We start from the raw sequence: 22,437 nt of genomic DNA on the forward strand, positions 1-22,437 counted from the left end.
TCTAGACATGTGAATGAACTCTGAATTTAACAAAGATCTCCTTTAATTTAAACAGAGCTTTAATTAAACCAGAGCTCCTTTGATTTCAACACCTATTTTATTAATTTATATTGTAATATCTCTTGTACCTTTTTTCGATTGTTTGACATTGTTCTGGATTTTGAATACTTAGTGTTTTTTTGTCAGTAAAGAAAGATTGTTTTGATTACTCTTAGTGTGGACTCCATTTTGTTCTCCAAATAGCTCACCTATGTTTTCACCTTAAGCCAGGAACCGAAAGCCAGGGAAATCTTAGTTCTATCAACTTGGACTAGGATATCACATTTGATATAATCTAGAACTTAAAGCTCCATCTCACGAGATCACAGACACTTGATCTAGACCTCTAGCTTTCAGTCACAAATGTCACATCCAAATCCAACTCATTAAACAAATATCTAACAAATGTAAGCCACTTGGTCATTGTGTGTTTAGCAGATGTTAAAGTTTGGAGAAAAATTACATTCCACATTAGGTGTTCTCTGTCAACCACTGAGGAAGCCCAAAGTTCAAATCCTGATGCTGAAGTTTTGTTTTCCTTTATTGTTGCTCTCTGAATATCCTATGCAATTTTTAAGCTATTTTCTCCCTAGAGTTCTTTTTCAAAAGAAAAATCACTGTCAACAGCTTAAGCAAAGCCCTGCAGTAATCAAAGCAGTATGTAGTCACTGGATGAAGAAAAGTAGAGAGGAATAATTTAAAGGGCGGCATTCTTTTTGGGGGCTGACTTCCTTCACCCATCTGCAAACTGAAAAGAACTAACTAGGTGGTAAGATTCTGCCGTTGTTCACTAGATGGTTTGTGTATACCAAGCTGAGGTTTTTTTTCAGAGTCTTCCAAAATTGCGTAATAACAAATAAAAAATATAGTTTGATAACAGCAGATGTCTCTGAACAGTGGAGATTATGTTATTATTGTTGTTGGGATTTTTTTTTTCTGCTTTTCCTATTTTCCTACCTCTCTACAATGATCATTTTAAACATTAGTATTTTTGAGTAGGCTTTTATTATGAAATGGAAAAACCAATTGAAACATAAGAATGATTCTCCAAAACAAAACTGGCACTTTGAAGAGTGATAATCCACTGAAGCATTGGTTGAGATATTTTTTATTTTGTTCTGGGTTTCTTGCTCTATAATGAAAGAATGGTATGTGATAGCACATAATTATAAAACTTGAAGATGTTTCCCAATATCAATGGCTACTCTGTGGATATGTTTTCAACTGAAAAGATTTTTGGTCAAGTCACAAGCTCTGCTGCAACACCCTGATGAATAACTTCACAACATTTTTAAATCATAAACATATCAAAATATCACAGAGGGAATTGTTAAAATACTAAGATCCCACTGAAGAGGCAATGCTAAAATATATGCTGGAGGCACAGGTTTCGTAAATGGTTATATTTAATATCTTTATTAATTAACTAGAACAGGACTAAAACAATATACTAATGACATTCATGAGTTTTGTTCCACTGGGAGATGAAGACACTAATGAATACTAAAATTACCCAGGAGATGCAATGAATATAGCTCTAAATATGTTACTCATATGCTGGGTTTTTTTTAAATGTCAGCTATCTTGAGCCACTATCTCATTTTTCTTTGATTTGAAAATGTTTTGAAATGCAGCATTTAAGAAAGGAACTTGATCAGATTAACACACGTCTAATTATGTGTACTCCTTAAGTCCAAATCACAGGATAAAGGCCTGGTTTGTGTTATAGCTTTGCCCAGGAAATTGCTTTAGTTTTTAAATGTATTTGAACTGTAAAGATGAAAATGGGTGTGTGTTTTCAGCTGTACCCCTATAGACTTCTAAAGCCATCTCTGGGTCATTGCTCTGAGCCCCCATGTCCATTTCCTACCTTTGTCTTTCCCAGATAGATTTGCTATGTGTGTCCTCTGCAGGAACACGGCCTGCTCCCATTTCTGAACTAGTCATTATGAGACTAGCAGAAAGAATATCAGTAACCTCTGTCCCAACATCCAGAGGAGCCCAGATTAGGTCTTTTGAAAGATGCAGAATCCTGTACCACTTGGTTGACTCGCAAGCACTTGTATAGCTTCCACATTACCACACTCCCTTCCCACTCTCACTGTGTAAAATAAGTTCATAAGATGAAATTTCTCCCCTGTGGTTCCCAAACATTCCCATTCTCCACTGAGGCTGAACACCTGCTCTGTACTCACATCTTTTGTGATTAGGTCCCCTACAGCTGGCTGGTCTAGTCTATTTTCCCCCTTGGAGGTTTGTGGGCTGAGAAAATATGCACCTACTTTCCTTTCAGTAGCCTTAATGTTGTTATATTCTTTGGGAAATTTAGGGTGACCAATATTTAACATGACCCTTAGATTGTGTCTCTCAATGATTAGGCACCTCAAGCAAGTTTTGAATGTGGTTGAGTGCTGTTGACTCTAAATTGAAATTTTGTAAAAGTACCTGAAAAGGTAATATTTTATGTCACTTATTAAAGAGATTTCCTTGCACTTTAGATATAATCTTTACAGGTACTAAAGCAGACATTTTGTTTTGAAAATGTCCCCAGCCTGTATTCTTGTCCCCCGCCAGGGCCACTGCACTTTCACCAAAAACATTCAGAAAAACGTAAGCTGAGACTGCACCAGGAACATCATAGATAGCATCTCCAAAATGTTCTGTGTTGAAGTCTTGAGATTCAATGTGAAAAAGAATGCAGGTGGGCATGCTTTCTATGGTCAAAAACGTTTAAAAACTCATCATACTGTATTATCCCTCTTGGAGTTTCTTGGTGCATATCGGCATACTGCGGGCTCTGAGAAGACCTGCAGTGAAAACAAAACGACAAACTAAAGCCAGCTTACTCTAAAATGATTTGGCTTTTTTTTTTTTTTTTTGAATAGCACTTAATATTATATCACAGGCCCTATTTTTGGAAATGCTGATATAAACACCACTCCAGCACTGATTGGGAGGTATATTTGATTCCCTGTAACAATGTCTCAGCAAGACATGCAGGTGCAGTCTGTTGTTCCACTCTTCATTGCTGTCACTCCCTCCCCATTAGGTCCCTTGCAGGTGCTCAAACTTGCTTTTCTCTGAGTACCATGATTTCTTGGAGTACCTCCCATGTGAACTGAGAATAATACAATTCCAGAAGACAGGAACCTCAGAGTCCTCTTCCACCCTTGCTATGAGAACTAGGAGACCCAGGCAGAGTTCAAGCTGAGGCCCCTCACCTCCTCCTCAGGTAGGTTTTCCAGGCATCCTATATATAAAAAACAGGTCTTGTGTGGGGTTTTTTCCTGTGTTGTTTTCTCCTATGGAGACTCAAGGAGATGAGGTCCTTGGTCTGAAGTCGGTGACTCTGTTCGGCAGAGAGAGGAATTCCATACTCTACCAGGAGTCAAGGTAAGGAATCAGAATGAGGGGTGAGGAGACCACCCACTCCAGAAAAGATGGTGTCCCCACAGAGGCAAGGTCCTGCTGTCAATCCTGGGAGGACCTACACAGGGGGGACCATATGAGATGTCCCCTCACTTTCTCATAGGGATCTCAGAGAGGTGAAGGCCTTGATCTGAAGGAAAATGGCCTCAAGTCAGCAGAATGAGTGCCCTAGGAGCTTCCAGGAATCACAGTGAGGGCCCTGAGTGATAACTGAGGAGAACACTCACCTTATACAGAGGGAACCCCATAAAGCCCAATTCTGCCTGCCCCACTGTGAGCCCTGGGAAATCTCCAACTGAGTTGGCTGGCTTCACTGTCAAATGCCTTCTCAGTTCCTCCTTCAAGTGTTTAGGAACAAGCAGGACAGGAGACCTGTGAGGCCCTAGAGCATTGCCCTTAGGTAAAGTCTGGTAGAGTTGGCCTTCACCAGAGCCAACAAAGTTGAGTTGAAGCCAGCTGAGGCCACTAACATCCTCCTTCTCTTCCTTAGCCTGTAGTGCCCCATCACCATACCTCTTACCCACACTTCTGCCTGCTGCTACCAACAAGAGTCATCCTGCCTCAGTGTCATAAGCATTGGTGATGCACACATGAGCAACATCTTCAGGCCCACAGAAAGACCCAAAGCCAGGAGCATTCACAGGCACCTTATCAAGCATATCAGATGAGGACTCCAGTGGTCAAGAAGAGGAAGAAAGTCAGAGAACACTGAAGCTTTGCCAGACACTGCTAAGTTGCCCAGACACCTTCTGGACTAGAAAATGGCTTTGCTGGCAAACTACCTACTGCTCAGTTATTAAATGAAAGAGCAAATTACAAAGTCATACATGATGAAGAATGTCATAAAAGAGGATAAGGAACACTTTCTGAGATCCTCAGGAGAGCCTCTGAGTACATGTAGCTAGTTGCTGGTGTTGATGTGAAGGAAGTGGACCACTCCTATACCCTTGTTAGAAAACAGGACCTCACTTAAGATAAGAGATTGAGTTATGAAAAGGGCATGCACAACATCAGCCTCCTGATGACTGTCCTGGGCCTGATATTCACAAAGGGCAATTGTATCACCAAGGAGATGGTCTGGGAAGAGCTGAATATAATGGATGCAAATTCTGGGGAAAGGTACTTCATCTTTGTGGATCCCATGAAGCTCATTACCAGTGATTTCGTGCAGCTAAAGTACCAGGAATACCCGCAGGTGCCCAACAGTGATCTTCCATGCTTTGAATTCCTGTGGGACAAAAAAGCCCACGCTGAAACCAGCAAGAAGGAAGTCCTGGAAGTTTTGACCAAGGTCAATGGTACCATTCCCAGTGCCTTTCCACCCCATTATGAAGAGGCTTTGAGAGATGAGGAAGAGAAAGGCAGAGCCACAGCTGCAGCCAGGGCTGCCACTCCTGCTAAGGCCAGCGCGCACTCTAGGATCATGGCCAGCAGCTTCTCTCGTGGCTAGCGAAGTCTGAGGAAGAGTCTTCATTTTGTGTTCAAAGTGGCAGTGTTATAAGCAGTAGAGGGTCAGGGTGGGAATAAAGGGTAGACAGTGTGTGTCTTTTTTGTTTTCCTGCTCTATACGAATAACTTGTAGGTTTGTTTATTGGTATTTATCAAATGTTGTTCCTTTTAATGAAAGATTTATTTAGCTGTAGAATCTAAATTTTTACATAACGTGGGTCTCACATTTATTGCTGTTTATCAGGTTTAAGAATAAAAGTTTTGGGGGCCGGCCTGGTGGTGCAGCAGTTAAGTTTGCACGTTCTGCTTCAGTGGCCCGGGGTTTGCCAGTTTGGATCCCGGGTGCAGGTATTGCACTGCTTGGCAAGCCATGCTGTGGTAGCCATCCCACATATAAAAAGTAGAGGAAAAAAGAGTAGAGGAAGATGGGCACAGATGATAACTCAGGGCCAGTCTTCCTCAGCAAAAAAAAAAAAAAAGAAAGAAAGAAAGAAAAGAATAAAAGTTTTGGTATTTAGTAAAACAAATTAAAAATCCTTGAAATCTTTTTTCTGTTATCCATACAAGATAACTATCGGTTAGATAAGGAAAACATCTATTCTTATTCAATATTGGAAATGTGAAAGAACTTCACATTAAGAAGTTGGGATCATGAGAAAAAAATAAAAAGGCAAGAGGTGGTCAATTCGTGGTTTGCCTTATTCCTTTTAGTCCTTGTTTTTGTAAAATTAAAAGATATATATGTGGATTTGCTTGACTTATTCAAGAATATAGGATAAATTATTTGTAACAATTTTGACTTCTTGTTCACTGGCTCTATAATTCCCACAATATTAATCAAACATCTGCTCTTTGAAAGGCTCCATGCTAGTACTGGGGATGGAAAGAAAAAAAAAAAAGACTGAGCCACTGCCCATAGAATTTTAGTGGTTAGGAGCAGCTATCATATTATAAAATGATGATATTATCTCTCAGACCTAAAGGACAGACAAAAAATGGTAGTAAAGAAGAGGGAGGTTCCAAAAGAGAGTTTAAATGTAAATTTCCTGAAGCAAGACAGTGTTGGGCCTCAGGAAACTGCAAATTCCTTGTTGGGAAGTAATTCTAAGTTAGCTACATAGTGGGCTAGCTGAGGCTGTGATCATCTTGAGCTGTGGCCAGACCCTCAGATGATGGGCCTCAAAACTGGAAGACTAAGCCTGGAATGAGAAACTGCTCTTAACAGCTACTTTGGGATTGTGAGTAAATCAGAGAGAATCTCCACCTGGGGCATGGATGGAATGTGTCCTGTGCTCTTGCTCCAGTGCAGGTGAATACAGTGTGCAAGTTAGACGTTTTATTCACATTGTCTCTGGGGAGTTTCTGAGAAATAAGGGTGATTCTCCTTTGAGGTGAGATGTTAAGAAACCACTAGGCACTCTTTGCACTGGGCTGGGAGGGTCAGAGCCTGGTCCATCAAAAGGTCATTCGAATTAAGTTATCCTGTGTATAATTTGATGAACTCTAAGAGGGTTCTAGGTTTTTGGCGCTGGCTAAATGAATGATAACAAGAGTGATTCAGAAGGAAGGGCTGGTGGGAGGGAGGGAAGTTGCTGATCCTTTAGACAAATTTTGGGAGCTTTGTGTTGCACCTAACTGGAGAAGTGTACCTTACACCCAAGTTATCATATGATAGGGAAATATTACTTAGTTTTCCTTGCTAATCAGTATTTTGGCTGATGGGGTTTTCTTTGTTCTAGAATGCTACATATTCGTTGACTTTTGATGGATTGAAAAAAAAAAACAATCTCGGCAGGGTGGGTGGTATCATTGGGGTTCAAATTAATCATAGTAATAAATGCTATGTTGAAATCTCAATATAGGCTAGGCACTCTGCCAGGCTCTTAACACATATTAACCACATTCTACCAGTCCTACAAGACAGAGCTTATCAAACCCACTTCATAGATGCAGAGCCTGATGCTCGTGAAGTTTAGTAGCATGCTCAAATTCACATGCCTGTTGGGGGACAGGGTTGAAACTAGATCCCTGGTCTGGATTAGTCTAGAGCCCACACCATTCCAATTCCCCCAGCCTGAGGCCCTCCTTGCATTTCTTACTTCAATTTTCCTCTTTCTTCTTAAAAATGCTTCTCAGGCAATAAAAAGAAAGAAACTATACTCCTACTACTGGCTTGGAATAGATTCCCAGAGCAATATGAACACCAAAATAAATGAAAGGCATAAACAAAGAAAAGAAAGCTAATACTGGGTGACAGTATGATCATCTACATATGCAATATCAGATAACCTCAAAAGATCAGGGGCTCACAATATCATCCTGGACAGCCCCTTCCCTGTAAAATATAAACCTATCAGAACAGAATTTAGGTGAGACTCTAAGTCTGGCTGGTGAAGAGAAGGAAAATATCAGCATATTTTTTTCCCTTGACAGCACACTGCCTGTCCTGGGACTCCTGACTTACGCTTCAGCTTCATCATCTCACATCACTTCTAGGACAGGGACCAGGGTTTGCAGTGAGGAAACTGCTCAGGTGTTTGGAAGGATGTGGCATTTTCCTAGAAGCCTTTAATCCAAGAGGCAGGAGCCAGGAGGAAGACCCCAGTGTTAGAGGGCTTGGGAGACCAACACCTCATAATATAGGAGGTCACACATAGATAAGCTTCCACCTGCTCTCAGACTTAGAGGGCCCATACAGAGCTGTCAGGCTGAACATGGCCTCACTTATTCTTCAGGTCTCTCAGGGACTTAAGACCCTTGGCCTAAGAAGGACAACCTTAGGTCAGTAGAAGGAGGAGTCCCAGCCTTTGACAGATATGAGGTGAGGACCCTAAATGAGGAATCATGGAAGGACCCAGCCAGAATAGTAGGTTTCCATACAGTCTGGCTCAGGCTGTCAACCCTTGGAGATCCAAAACAGTCCTGGCTGGATGTAGCTCATCTTGACTTCCAATTGGGATTTGGAGGTCCCCAGAAGGTAAGTACCTTGATTTAATGAGAGCAGCCTCAGATCAGCAGAAAGTGGAGTCCCAAGACTGGTCAAGTGTCAAGGTGAGGACTCTAAATAAGAATGAGGGAACCACCCACCCCAGAGCAGAGTAGCACTACAAATTCCCCCAATGCTGTCAGCCCCGGGATGCTCAGGACAGATTTGCAAGGTGAAGGAACCCTCTAAATCTTCCTGGACTGTCTCATGGAGGTGAGGACCTTGGACTAGTGGGTACAGCCCCAAATCTGCAGAGAGAGAAAACTCATGCCTTAACAAGAGTTAAGGTAAGGACCCTGAGTATTATGAGGGGACCTCCACTAGTAGAGGGGATCAAACAGAGCCCTATCCTTTTCTTAGCTCTGGGAGGCCCATGAAGAGCTATCATTGACTCCATCTGTGTGGTCTCAGGGAGGAAAGGCCCTTTGTCTGAAGGAGGCAGCCACAGCTCTGCAGGTTTGAGTCTTGGGCTTAAGCAAAGTTAAGATGAGGACCATGAGTGCTGATGAGGGGACCACTCCCTAACGAAAGGACCTCCCAGAGCCCTGTCCCCCCTGTCAGGTTTGTGAAGCCCAGAAAGGAGTAGCCATATGAAGCACAACCAAAGATTTTCTCTAGGGACTAAGGAAGGCGAGGGTTTTGTTTGAGAGCTGGCGGACTCGGGTCAGCAGTGGGAGAAGTCCCGGGTTCTGAAGATACCGAGATGAGAACCCCGAGTGAGGGCCCAGAGACATCCGACTCCTAAATGACAAGGTCCCACAGAGCACCGTCCCTGCTGTCGGCCCTCGCGGACCCCCCCAGGCAGCCGTGGCCGGATGTGTCTCAGCCTGACTTCCGTTTAGTCGCAGAGGCGAGGACGTCACCGGTGGGCGCGGCGGTTTTTTGGCTTTTTGGCGGAGGTTGTACTCCCAGGACTTGTCTGGAGTCAAGGTGAGGACTCCGAGTAGGAAATGAAGATAACTATTCTCCTACCAAAACAACGGCGAATTCCGCCCCCACTCCAAACCCCACCTCTGCCATCCGGCTCTGGGAGGCCCCAGAGGAGTTGTCAGGCTGACTTTGGCCTGGAATGTCTCAGAGGGAAGGCGTTAGTCTATGGGAGTAGCCCCGATTCTACAGATGGAGGATACATAGGCCCTAACTGGGTTCCAGATGAGAGCCCTGAGTGCTAATGAGCAGACCTCTGCCCAAAAAGGGGGACCACACTGAGCAGTGCTCCTGCACTCAGCCCTAGGAGGCCCCAGGCAAGGTAGACAGATGTGAAGAGACCTGACTTCCTCTCTAGCAACTAAGGGAGTTGAAGGCTACATCCGACAACTCCCAAAGTCAGCAAAGGAGGTTCCGGGCAGAACCGGCAGGCGGAGGCGCCCTCTCATTTGTTCTGGAGGTGGTCTTAGGGAGATGAGGGCCTTGGGACATGGAAGAGTCATCCCAACCCTTTGATCTCACCCCAAGAAACCTCAGGGAAGGGCTGTCAGGTTAAGCCTCCTCCTCACTTCCTTACACCATATCTAAGGGAGGTGAGATCCTTAGTCTGAAGGTGCAGCCACCACTCAGTGAAAGGGGAGTGGTGCTAAGCCTTACAGGAAGCCACGGCGAGGGCTCTGAATGAGGACTGAGGATTTCAATGAACTCAGGGCAGAAAGGACCCCACTGAGCTCTCAGCACTGGGTGTCCTCTGGTAGGGAGGTGGGCTGAGGCACCCCTTCAGTTCCTTCTCCTGGGTCCTAGGGAACTTTGAGGTGTCAACTTCAGAGAAGCAGAGGGGAGGGGTCCAGGCTTTTCCCAAAGTTGATATGATAATACTGAAGATGAACTGAGAGGACTCCACAGGCCAGCACCTGCTGTCACTTGAGTAAACCCAAGGCAGGGCTGGTAGGATGCAGAGTAAGACTCACCCTAAGGGTTCTATGGTTCCTCTATGGGATTCTTAGGGGAGAGGCTGACCAGGAGAACAGGAGCCTTGTGGGTTCCTGGAGCAGTACCCTCAAGGAAAACTGCAGAGGCAGCCTTCAATAAAGCCAAGGTGAAACCTTCCTGTTGAAAGGACTAATATTATTTCATTCTCTGTCCTCCAGCTGCCCAAATCACCTGTCCACTGAGCCGCACTCCTGCCTGCTGTTCCTACAACAGCCATCATGCCTCGAGGTCAGAAGAGTAAGCTCCGTGCCCGTGAGAAACGCCGCCAGGCCCGGAGTGAGACCCAGGGTCCTGGGAGTGCTCAGGCCACTGCAGCAGAGGTCGAAGAGTCCTGCTCCTCTCCTGTTTCTGAGGGTACTCCCTCAAGCCCCCCTGCTGCTGGCACTGCTCAGGAGCCTCAGGGAGCCCCAGCCACTAGCTCTCCTGCTGCAGGTGTCTCACGCCCAAGATCTCACGTAGGTGCCAAGAGCCAAGTTGTGGAAAGTGAAAATTCCTCCCAGGCCTCAGCCTCCACTGAGAGTTCTCGCAAAGCTCTTCTAACCAGGAAGGCAGAGATGTTGGTGCAGTTCCTGCTGTATAAGTATAAAATGAAGGAGCCTATTAAGAAGGCACACATGCTGAAAGTTGTCAACAAAAGATACAGGGAGGATTTCCCTGAGATCCTCAAGAGAGCCTCTGAGCGCATAGAGCTGATCTTTGGCCTAGAATTGAAGGAAGTCAAGCCGAATAGTCAGTCCTATACTCTTGTCAGCAAGCTAGACCTCAGCAACGATGGAAGTCTGAGCAGTGGCTGGGGATTTCCTAAGAATGGGCTTCTGATGCCTCTCCTGGGTGTGATCTTCTTGAATGGCAACCGCACCTCGGAAGAGAAGATCTGGGAATTCCTGAATATGCTGGGTGTCTATGATGGAATGAATCACTTCATCTTCGGGGAGCCCAGGAAGCTCATCACCCAAGATTTGGTGCAGGAAAAGTATCTGGAGTATCGTCAGATGCCCGACAGTGATCCTCCATGCTACGAATTCCTGTGGGGTCCAAGAGCCCATGCTGAAACCAGCAAGATGGAAGTCCTAGAGTTTTTGGCCAAAGTCAATGATACGGTTCCCAGTGCCTTTCTATCCCATTATGAAGAAGCTTTGAGAGATGAGGAAGAGAGGGCCCAAGCCAGAGCTGCAGCCAGAGCTGCCACTCCTGCCACGGCCAGTGCACGTTCCAGGGCCACATCCAGCCGCTACTCTGACCCCTAGTGAGGTCTGAGGCAGATTCTTCACTTTGTTGTTAACCAGTTTTCCTGATAAGCATGAATAACTCGTTGACATCTTTTTTTTCTGTTTCTCAAGTGGTGTTCAACAGAAAGTTTATTAGATTCAGAATGTAAGTTTATGAATGACATAGATCACACATTTATAGCTGTTTGTCAGGTTTCGGGGTAACGGTTTACTTAGGAGTAAAAATTTTGCTTTTTGAAATACAAATTGGCAACCCTTAAATTACTTTTGTGATCCAGAGCAAGATAACATGGCTTTCAGATAGGAATATCCTTGGAAATGTGCAAGAACTCCACACTAAAATAGTTAGGATGAGAAGATAGAGAGAAGGAAAGACAGAAAGTAGCAGTTGGTCAATTCTTCATTTGCCTTACTCCATTTGATCTTTGTTTTTGTAAATTCAAAAAATATATACATGGATTTGCTTATGTTTTTCAAGAATGTTTGCAAATAGAAATCATAATAAATCAAACCTCTTTGTTCATGGCTTTTATTTTACACAAACACTAGTTGAGCATCTGCACCTTGGAGGTCTTCGTGCTTGTACTGGGGATGTTTAGTCAAAGAAGACCTAGCCCCTGCCCATGCAATTATAGATTCTAGGAGAAGCTATCATTATGGGAGAGGGTGAGATGCTCTCTACTTCATAAAGAACAAGTAAAAAGGGTAAAGAGGGAGCATATTACTTAGTTTTCGTTGCTAAGCAGAATTTTGGTTGATTGGGAGGTTTTTTTTCTTTTCTTTTCTTTTTTTTTTTTTTTTTTTTTTTGACTAGAACACTGTATATTCTCTGACATCCCTTAAATTAAAAAAAAAAAATCCTAGGTAACCTCTGAGGTCAAGATTATCATAATAATAATTGCCATTTTCTAATGTCTCAGTATGAGACAGATGCTTTCCACACATTACATATATGCCACCAGTCCTACAAGACAGGGCTTATCAGACTCACTTCACCTGGAGAGCCTGAGGCTCATAGAGTTAGAGTTTGGTAATGCTAAAATTCATAGGACTAGTAAATGACAAGGCTGAGACTAGACTTCAGGTCTAAATTACTGTAGAGCCCACACTGTTTTACTCGAAAAATAAACCAGAAATTCTAAAAGAAATCAAATGTTTAAATGACACATGCTGTCTCTGTTTCACAGATATCTCTAAAGTGAATTAAATATTAAATGTGTCCCACCCTGAGACACATTCTGCATCTCTTATTTCAATTTTCTTCTCAGTATTTCAAAATTTGTCTTAGGTGATAAAAACAATGGCCTTGTCTCCAAACTACTGGATTGGAATACATAGCCAGAGCAATAAGAGTACCAAAATGATTGAGAGTTGTAAATAAATAAATGAAAGAGACAATACTTGGTGACAGTATGATCATCTACATTTGCAAAGCTAGATAACCTTAAAAGATCTGGGGCTTTCAAAATGATCCTGGACAATCTCTTTCCTGTAGAGAGCAAATCTATCAGAACAGAAGTTACGTGAGAATCTTCATCTGGCTGAGGAAGAAAAGGAATAGATCAATGTAATGTTTTTTCCGTGACAGCCCACCACCTATCCTGGGACCCCTGCCTTGTGCCACAGCTTTCCCATCAGACATCACTCCTGGAACAAAGACCCATTTTCTGCAAGGTTTGCAGAGCAGAAACTGCTCAAGAGGTTGCAGAGATGTGGAATTTCCCAGGAAGGCTTTACTCCAAGAGACAAGAGCCAAGATGAGGTCCCCCTGTAGGAGGACTGGGGAGACCAACACCCCAGAATATAGGGAGCGGTCACAGGGACACTGGTTTTGTCTGCTCTCAAACAGAAAGGTTCTCAGACAGAGCTGTCAGGCTGAGCATACACTCACTTATTCTTCAGGCTTCTCAGGGGCATAAAAGCCTTGGTCTAAAGACAGAGTTCTCAGGTCAATAGAGAAAGGAGTATCAGTGTCTCAGAGAAATGATGGTGATAAATCTGAATGAGGATGATAGCAGGAGCTAAGCAGAACAGTAGGATCCCACAAAGTCCCATCCCAATTGTCAGCCCTGTGAGGTCCAGAACAGTCCTGGCTGCTTGTGGCTAACACTGACTTTTAACTCAGAGTCCAGGAAAGTGAGGACTTTGTCTGAAGGCTATAGTCTCAGATAAGCTGAGAGTGGAGTCCCAGGAAAGGTGCAGAGTCAAAGTGAAGACGCTGAATGCGGACATGGGGACCAGTCAACTCACAACTGACAGGACTATACCTAACCCCTCCTCTACTGTTAGCCCTGGGAGGCACAGGCAAGAGCTGGCAGGCTCAAGTGCCCCCTGACTTCTGCTCAAGGGGTCTCAAGGAGATGAGGGCCTTGGCTCACAGGCTGCCTCTTCAGCAGAGAGTGGAATCCCAGGCTATGACACTGTCAAGGTAAAAATCCTCTGTGAAGAATGAGGCAACCAACTACCCCTTAACAGATATGTCCTCAGACAGTCCCATTTCTGTAGTTAGCCCTGGAAAGCTGCAGGCAGAGCTTTCAGGCCAAAGTTACTCCTCATTTCCTGAGGGGGGATGGTCTCAGGGACTTAAAGTCATTGGACTAATGGGGGAGGCCCCATTTAACAAAGGAAGGGTACTTACCTCCTAACAGGAGTCAACATGATGACACTGAGTGATATCATAAGATCCCTCTCAGAAAGAAGGGTGCCACATAGAACCCTGTCCCTGTTGTCAGACCTCAGACCATGTCACCTGTGCATGGTCACATGATGAGTCATTCTGACTTCCTCCCAGAGCATTTCACGGAGGAGAGGAAACTCATTAAAGGGGGCAGCCACAAGTTAGTAGAGAGAGGACTTCCAGATTGTGCCAGGAGCCAAGGTCAGCACCCTGAAGGCTGAAAGGAACACCCACCTCATCGCAGTGGGTACAACACAGATCCCTTCCACTACTGTTATCTTTGGGAGACTATGGGCTATTGTGGCCAGATGAGGTAAACATCCCTTCTTCCTAGGCGGGTGTCAGGGAATTGGGGCCCTTTTAATGCGGGGATAAGCCTCAAGTCAAGATAAGGAATATTTACAATTTGTGCCAGGAGTCAGGGTGAGGACAGTGAAGAATGTGGGACCACATATCCCATATCAGTGGTGGCCACACAGAATCTTCCCTAGGAGGCCCCAGGCAGAGATGTCAGGGAGAGGGACTCATCATCTCCCACTCAGGACTAACATGGAAGTTAGAGCTTTGATGAGCTTTGGTCTGAGGGTGGCAGTCCCACGTCAACAGAGGGAAGAATCTTAGTCCTACCCAGGAGTCAAATTTAGGACCCTGAGTTGGGACCTTGAGTGGGACCATTCATCACAGGGCCTCAACATGCCTGCCATAGCTTTTGTCCTTGTGAGATCATGATCAGATATGGCAAGATAAAGCCACTCTATTTCCTCCTATTGGCTCACAGGGAGGTGTTGGGTCTTACTATCAGGAGATAGGCCTCAGGTCAAGAAGGAGGGGAGCCCCAGGCCCTAATAGAAGTCACAATGGGGAGCCTGAGTGAGGACTGAGGGGTCTGCCCATCCAGGAATAGAGGAGACAAAAGAGAGTCATGCTCCACCCTTTGATTATCAGCTCTAGAAAACTCCGGGCAGGCATATCAGGCGAGGCTCTCCCTCACTTGTTTATATCAGGTTTAAGGGGGGTAAAATCTTTGGTTTGAAAGTGCAACCCCCAGTTATGAGAAGGGAGGGATATGTTACATGCCAGGGACTGCAACAGGTGCTTTACATTTACTACACACATGCCACCAGTCCTAGTAGAGACGGCTTACCAAATTCACTTACAGATGAAAAGCCTGAGGCTGACTCAGAATTTGAGTGCTAAATAATGTGCCAAAGTTCACGTGGCTGGTAAGTGACAGGGATAGAATTAGATCCTTGATTAGAGTTAGTCTAAAGTCCACACTCTTCCACTCCTCTAAGCCCGAGGCCAACCTGTGTCCTTTAATTCACTTTTTTTTCTCATTACTACAAAAATGTATCCAAGCAATAAGTAGAAAGATTCTTTGGCCAAACTACTGGATTGGAATACACAGCCAGAGCAATAATAATACCAAAATAAATGTGAGGTATTAATAAAGGAGAAGAAAGAAATAATGTTTGCTGACAATAAGATCATCTACATATGTGATTTCAGATAATCTTAAAAGGTCAGGGACTCAAAAAAAAATCTGACTCAGCCACTTCTTTATAAAAAGTAAAGCTATTGGGGCCGGCCTGGTGGCGCAGCAGTTAAGTGCACACGTTCTGCTTCGGTGGCCCGGGATTCACTGGTTCGGCAAGCCATGCTGTGGTAGGTGTCCCACATATAAAGTAGAGGAAAATGGGCACGGATGTGAGCTCAGGGCCAGTCTTGCTCAGCAAAAAGAGGAGGATTGGCAGCAGATGTTAGCTCAGGGCTAGTCTTCCTTTAAAAAAAAAAGGAAAGCTATTAGAACAGAAGTTACATGAGACCTTAAGTTTGGCTGGGGAAGAGAAGGAATAGACCAACATGTTTTATTTGTCTTACAGTCCACCACCTGGGTCCTTTGATTTGTGCTTTGGATTTCCCATCTCGCATCACTCCTAGGACAGAGACTCATTCTCTGCAAGGTTTGGAGTAGGAAAACTGCTCAGGAGTTTTCTGGGATGTGGCATTTCTGAAGAAGCCTTTAATCAAAGTGACAAGAGCCTATATGAGATCACTCATGTATTAATACTAGGAAAAGCAACATCCCAGAATATTGAGTGTTACAAAGAGACCAACCCCTGCCTGTTCTCAGACCTAGAAGGCTCCAGGCAGAACTGTCATGCTGAGCGTCTCCTCACTTTTTTGTCACAGTTGTCAGGGACTTGAGAGCTTTGGTTTAAGGAGGGAAATCTTGGTCAGTAGAAGGAGTTGTCGGATATAAATGTGGGGTCCCTTAAAAAGAATGAAGGAAGCACCCACTGAGAACATTGGGGTCCCCTAGAGTCCAGTTCCTGCTGTCAGCCCTTGGAGATCCTGAATTTCCTTGCAGGATGAAGTATAAAGAGGCTTTGAGAGGTGAGAAAGAGAGAGCCCGAGCCACAGTTGCACCAAGCCTGGAACTACTGCCATGGCCGGGGCATGTTCCAGGCCTGAGTCCAGCAGCACTCCCACATCTAGTGAAGTCTGAGTGAGATTCTTCATCTTGTGCTTGAGAGGTCAACATTCTAAGTAGCTGGGCATCATGGTAGCACTGAAAGGAACACATTATATGCCTTCTTTTTGTTCTTGCTTTACTTTGATAACTGGGAGATTTATCTGTTTTTGTTTCAGGGCTTTTTTTGGGTACTTTTAAGATGCTAGTCCTTGTAATAGAAGGTTTATTTGACTTCAGTATCTGTGTTTATGAATAATATATATCACATATTTATTGCTGTTTTTTTAGTATAAGCATTAAAGTACTGGTATTTTGTAAAAGAAACTGAAAATCCTTGAATCTTTCTTTGTGGTCCAAAACAAGATAACATGTCATGTGAATATGAATTTTATTGCAAATGTGAACGAACACTACTGCAAAATGTTTGGCATCAAGAAACAAAGGAAAAGTCTTGGCTGAGTGGTATCAGCAAGACAGTGGAATAGGAATTCCCAGCCCTCAATTCCCCACTGAAACACAGATTTAACAATGATTTAAGTAACAAAATATCTTTATGAGAGATCCAAACTCTAATTAAGAAGTTGCAATACCACAGGCAAGCATAAAACAGAAATCAGATGCACTTGAAATGGGTGAGAAGAGCAATTTGACTTTATTGGCATCAGCCACTCCCTCAAGGTGACAGCTCAGCACTGAGAGAGATTGTGACTCCTCTCTAGGGGGAGGGAGAGAGTGGGGTGAATGTCCCATGTACCAAAAAAAACTGTTACAACTAATAAATGTATTCAGTAACATTGCAGGATACAAAATCAATACACAAAAATCAGTTGTATTCCTACACACTAAGAACAAAGTATTTGAAAAAGAAATTAAGATAATAATTCCATTTAAAATAGTGTCAAAAAGAATAAAATATGTAGGAATAAATTTAATCAAGGAGGTAAAAAATCTGTACACTGAAAACAATAAGACATCAATAGAAGACACTGAAGAAGACACAAATAAAAGAAAAGATAGCCCATGTTCACGGATTGGAAGAATTAATATTGTTAAAACGTCAATACTACCCAAAGTGATCTACAGATTCAATGCAATACCTATTATAATTCCAATGGAACTTTTCACAGAAATAGAAAAAAATCCTAAAATTTATATGAAACCACAAAAAATCCCCAATAGCCAAAGTAATCTTGAGAAAGAAGAACAAAGATAGAGGCATCACACTTCTTAACTTTGAACTATGTTACAAAGCTATATTAGTCGAAACAGTGTTATACTAGCATAAAAATAGACATATAGACCAATGGAACAGAAAAGAGCCCAGAAATAAACCCCTGCATATATGGTCAAGTAATCTTTGACAAGGGTGCCAAGAATACACAATGGAGATAGCATAATCTTTTCAATAAATAGTGTTTGGAAAACAGAATATCCACATGCAAAAGAATTAAACTGGATGCTTATCTTACATCGTACTCAAAAACTAATGCAAAATGGATTAAAGACTTAAAAATGAGACCTGAAACCATAAAATTCCTAGAAGAAAACAGAGAAAGTGCTCCTTGACATTAGTCTTGGCAATGATTTTTTTAATACAACAGAAACACAGGCAAGAAAAGCAAAAACAAACAAGTGAGACTACATCAAACAAAAAGCTTCTGTATAGCAATGAAAAAAATCAACAAAATGAAAAGACAATGTTATGGAATGGGAGAAAATATTTGCAAACCATATATCTGATAAGGGTTTAATATCCAAATTATATAAGGAGCTCATACAATTCAATAGCAAACATACAAAGAAACAAATAATTCAATTTAAAACTGAGCAAAGAGGGGCTGGCCCTGTGGCCGAGTGGTTAAGTTCGCGCGCTCCGCTGCAGGCGGCCCAGTGTTTCGTCGGTTCGAATCCTGGGCGCGGACATGGCACTGCTCGTCAGACCACGCTGAGGCAGCGTCCCACATGCCACAACTAGAGGAACCCACAACGAAGAATACACAACTATGTACCGGGGGGCTTTGGGGAGAAAAAGGAAAAAATAAAATCTTTAAAAAAAAAAAAAAAACTGAGCAAAGAAACTGAATATTTTTCCAAAGAAGACATACAAGTGGCCAATACGTATATAAAAAGGTGCTCAACACCACTAATGATCAGGGAAATGCAAATCAAAACTGCAATAAGATATTACATACCTGTTATTATTTGGTAATAGATAGCTATTACCAAAAGACAAGAGCTACCAGGTGTTGGCAAGAGTGTTAAGAAAAGGGAACCCTTGTACACCATTGGTGGGAATGTAAATTCGTACAGTCATTATGGAAAACAGTTTGGAGGTTCCTCAAAACATTAAAACTAGAACTAACACATGATTCATCAATGTCACTTTTGAGTACATAGCCAAAGGAAATGAAATCAGTATCTCAAAGGAAGGCCTGCACTCCTATGTTCACTGCAACATCATTCACAATAGCCAAGATGTGCTAACAACTCAAATGTTCATCAGCAGATAAGTGGACAAAGAAAATGTGGTATATAGATACAATGGAATATTATTTAGCCTTAAAATGAAAGAAATCTTGTCATATGGGATAACATGGGTGAACCTAGGAGACATTATTCTAAATGAAATATGCCAGTCACAGAAGGATACATACTGCATATTCCCACCTATGTGAGGTATCTGAAGTAGTCAAACACATAGAAACACAGAATAGAATTGTGGTGGCCGTGGGCTGGGGGTAGTGAGAAATGAAAAGTTGCTGTTCAACTGGTGTAGCTTCAGCTACGCAAGATGGATAAGTTCTAGGGATCTGCTGTAAAACATCATGCCTATATTCAACGATACTGATTATGCACTTAAAAATTTGTTAAAAGCGTAGTTCTCATGTTAAGTGTTCTTGTCACGACAAGAAAAAAGTTGATTTTCTTGCTCTCTCCCCAAGTAGAGAGTAAGCTGATTAAGTGCAAGTATTTGGAAAAGATAACTCTTGTATACTGTTGGTGGGAACGTAAATTGGTTCAGTCACTATGAAAATTCCTCAAAAGATTAAAAATAGAACTACCATATGATTCAGGAATGCCACTTCTGGGTATATATCCAAAGGAATTGAAATCAGGATCTTGAAGAGATATCTGCACTCCCATGTTCATTTTAGCATTATTCACAATAGATAAGACATGGAAGCAACTTAAAGGTGTCCATTCATGGTGGAGTGGATTAAAAAAGATATGGTGTATGCATACAATGGAGTATTATTCAATCTTCAAAAGAAGAAAACCTTGCTGTATTCAACAACAGAGATGAACCTAGAGGACATTATGCTAAGTGAAATAAGCCAGACACAGAAGGACAAATACATGATACCACTTATACGAAGAATCTAAAATAGTCAAACTGAGAGAAGCAGAACAGAATGATGGTTGCCAGGGGCTGGGAGGAGGGGTAATGGAGAGGTCTAGGTCAAAAGGAACAAAGTTTCAGTTATATAAGGTGAATAAATCCCTGAAATGTACTGTATAGCATAAAGCCTACAGTTAACAATACCATATTGGTTAACAATACCACTTAAAAATTTCTGAGGGGGTAGATATTTTGTTAATTGCTCTTGTCACCCCCCCCCAAAAAAAAGAAAGAAAGAAAGAAGGCAGGAGAAAATTTTTTGGAGGTAATGGATATGTTTATGGCATAGATTGTGACAATGGCTCGCAGGCGTATACTTATCTCAAAACTCATCAAGCTGTATACATTAAATGCACAGCTTTTTGTATTTGAATCATACCTCAATAAAGTGGCTTACAAAAAAGAGCAGATATTTTGTCCTATTTGGAGTTGTAGTCTCAGCACAGTGCCTAGCATACAGTAGACACTTTATAAATATTTAGTCAATAAAGGACAAAAAGAAAGAGTATAAATAAGGAAAAGATTGTCAATTCTTGTTTTGCCTAATTTCTTCTAGTGTTTTTTTCTTGCAAAGTAAAAGTTACATACCTGGATTTGCTTAGATTACTTATGAATGTAAGAGAAATTAAATCCTAATGAATTAGACATCATACGCACTCTCTTGTTTATTTCTATATCACTAATTGAAAATGAGCTCTTTGGAAGGCTTCATGCTATTACTGGGGATGCTTTCCAAAAAAAAACCCAAAAGAACAACAACAACAAGATCTAGTTCCTGCCCACTGAATTTTAAAGTCTAGGAGCTGCTATCATATAAAAAAGATGGTGAGATACCCTCTATGACCTAGGGAACAAGTAAAAAGAAGGAGTGAAGAGGGGAGGAGGTTTGAGGTGAAAGCAGTCAAGTGTCAATACCCTGAGGCGAGGCAGTTTGGAGCCTTAGGAACCTGCAAATCCTTCAGTGAGAGGTAATTTTAAGTGAGGTTACGTGGTGGGCTAGATGAGGCTATTGGAATGATGAGCAGGTGCCAGACCCTCAGATGGAGGGCCTCATAGATAAAAGAGACTGCAGTGGAAAATTGTCCTTAACATTCACTTGGTATTGTAGGTAAACCAGAGAAAAACTCCACCCGGGGTAGGAATGGAAGATGTCCTGTGCTCTTGTCTCAGTGCAGTTGAACACAATGCACAGACTAGTTCTGTGTACATCATCATCAGAGAGTTTCTGAGAAATAAGGGTTATACTCCCTTGAGGTGGGATGCCCAGAATCCACTGGACTCGCACTCTTTATCCTGGGTTGGGGAGCCAGAGAACACTCAATTAAAAGTGAACTCAATTAGTTTATCTTGTGTGTAACTTGGCACATTCTAGGCAAGGTCTAGATTTTTGCTGGTGGTTAAATGAATGAAAATAATGGTGATTTAGATGGAAGGGCAGCCAGCTGAGTTAGGAAAGATACTGATCATTGACAAAAATTCTTAGAACTTTTGAGTTGTATCCAAGTGGAAAGACTCCCACAAAGGCACTATACATTTTATCATCTGATGAGGATATGTTACATAATTGTCCTTGCTAAGCAATATTTTGGTTGATTGCGATTTCTTTGTCTTGGAGTTTGGTGATGTGCTCAAGTTCACAGGGCCAGTAAGAGAGCTGGGACTAGACTCCTGGTCTGAATTCCTCTAGAACTCACACTGTTGGTTCCACTCCTCTCTACCTAAAGCAAACTTTGTGTTCCTCAATGCCCCAAAATGTATCTCAGGGGATAAAAGTAAGGATTTTGTGCCCAAAAGACTGGATTGGAATACGTAGCCACAGCAATTAAGAATACCACAGCAAGGGGCCGGGCCAGTGGCACAGTGGTTAAGTGCACACATTCTGCTTTGGCAGCCCGGGGTTTGCCAGTTCGGATACCAGGTGCAGGCATGGCACCGCTTGGCAAGCCATGCTGTGGTAGGCGTCCCACATATAAAGTAGAGGAAGATGGGCACAGATGTTAGCTCAGGGCCAGTCTCCCTCAGCAAAAAGAGGAGTATTGGCAGCAGATGTTAGCTCAAGGCTAATCTTCCTCAAAAAAAAAAAAAAAAAAAAGAATACCACAGTAAATTAAAATCATGAATAAAGAAGAGAAACAGATAATATTCAATGACAACATGATCATTTACACATGCAGTGTCAGATCACCTCAAAATCAGACAATCACAAAACCATCCTGGACAGCTCCTTTCCATTAGGAAGTAAATCAATTAAACCAGAAGTCACATAAGAGGCTAACTCTGACTATTGAAAAGAAAAATAGATTGGCATCATTTTTCTCTGACAGTCCACCCCTGTCCTGTGCCTCTAGTCTTATATTGCAGTTTCCCCATCTCACATCAAGTCTGGAACATGTACCTACAAGGTTTGCATTAGGGACACTGCTCAAGAGTTTGTAGGGATGTGGTATTTCCCAGGCATACATTAATTCAAGAGACGGGAGACAAAATGAGGACCCCAAAATATGATGAGTCATTCAAAGATCTTACCAAACTTGCTCTCAGACCTAGAATGCCCAGGCAGGGCCGTCAGACTAGGCAATCCCTCTTATACTCCTCACAGTTCTCAGCGAGGTGAAAAGTCTTGGCCTAAGGAGAGTGGCCTGAGTTCAGTAGAGGGAGGATTCCAGATTGGAGAGATATTAAGTTGAGGACTCTGAATAAGGAATGTGGGGACCACCAACTCCAGAACAGTGATGTTCCATAGGGACTCTACTTTGATGTCACCCTCTCAGGACTCAAATATCCCTGGCCTAATGTGGCTCACTCTAACTTCCACCTGGGAGGTCTCGGGAA

General features: G+C 42.7%; 1 protein-coding gene across 1 annotated transcript; it reads left to right on the plus strand.

The window, feature by feature from the left end:
* Positions 1–8,727: 8,727 nt before the first annotated feature.
* On the plus strand, positions 8,728–11,563 carry LOC139081276 (melanoma-associated antigen B1-like). Its single transcript, XM_070606757.1, has 2 exons — positions 8,728–8,833; positions 9,982–11,563. The coding sequence occupies exon 2, from the start codon at positions 10,042–10,044 to the stop codon at positions 11,068–11,070; it is 1,029 nt and encodes a 342-aa protein (XP_070462858.1). The 5' UTR covers positions 8,728–8,833; positions 9,982–10,041; the 3' UTR covers positions 11,071–11,563.
* The last annotated feature ends 10,874 nt before the right edge of the window (positions 11,564–22,437 follow it).

The sequence above is a fragment of the Equus przewalskii genome, unplaced genomic scaffold (assembly GCF_037783145.1).
Source record: "Equus przewalskii isolate Varuska unplaced genomic scaffold, EquPr2 contig_12508, whole genome shotgun sequence".
NCBI lineage: Eukaryota > Metazoa > Chordata > Mammalia > Perissodactyla > Equidae > Equus > Equus przewalskii.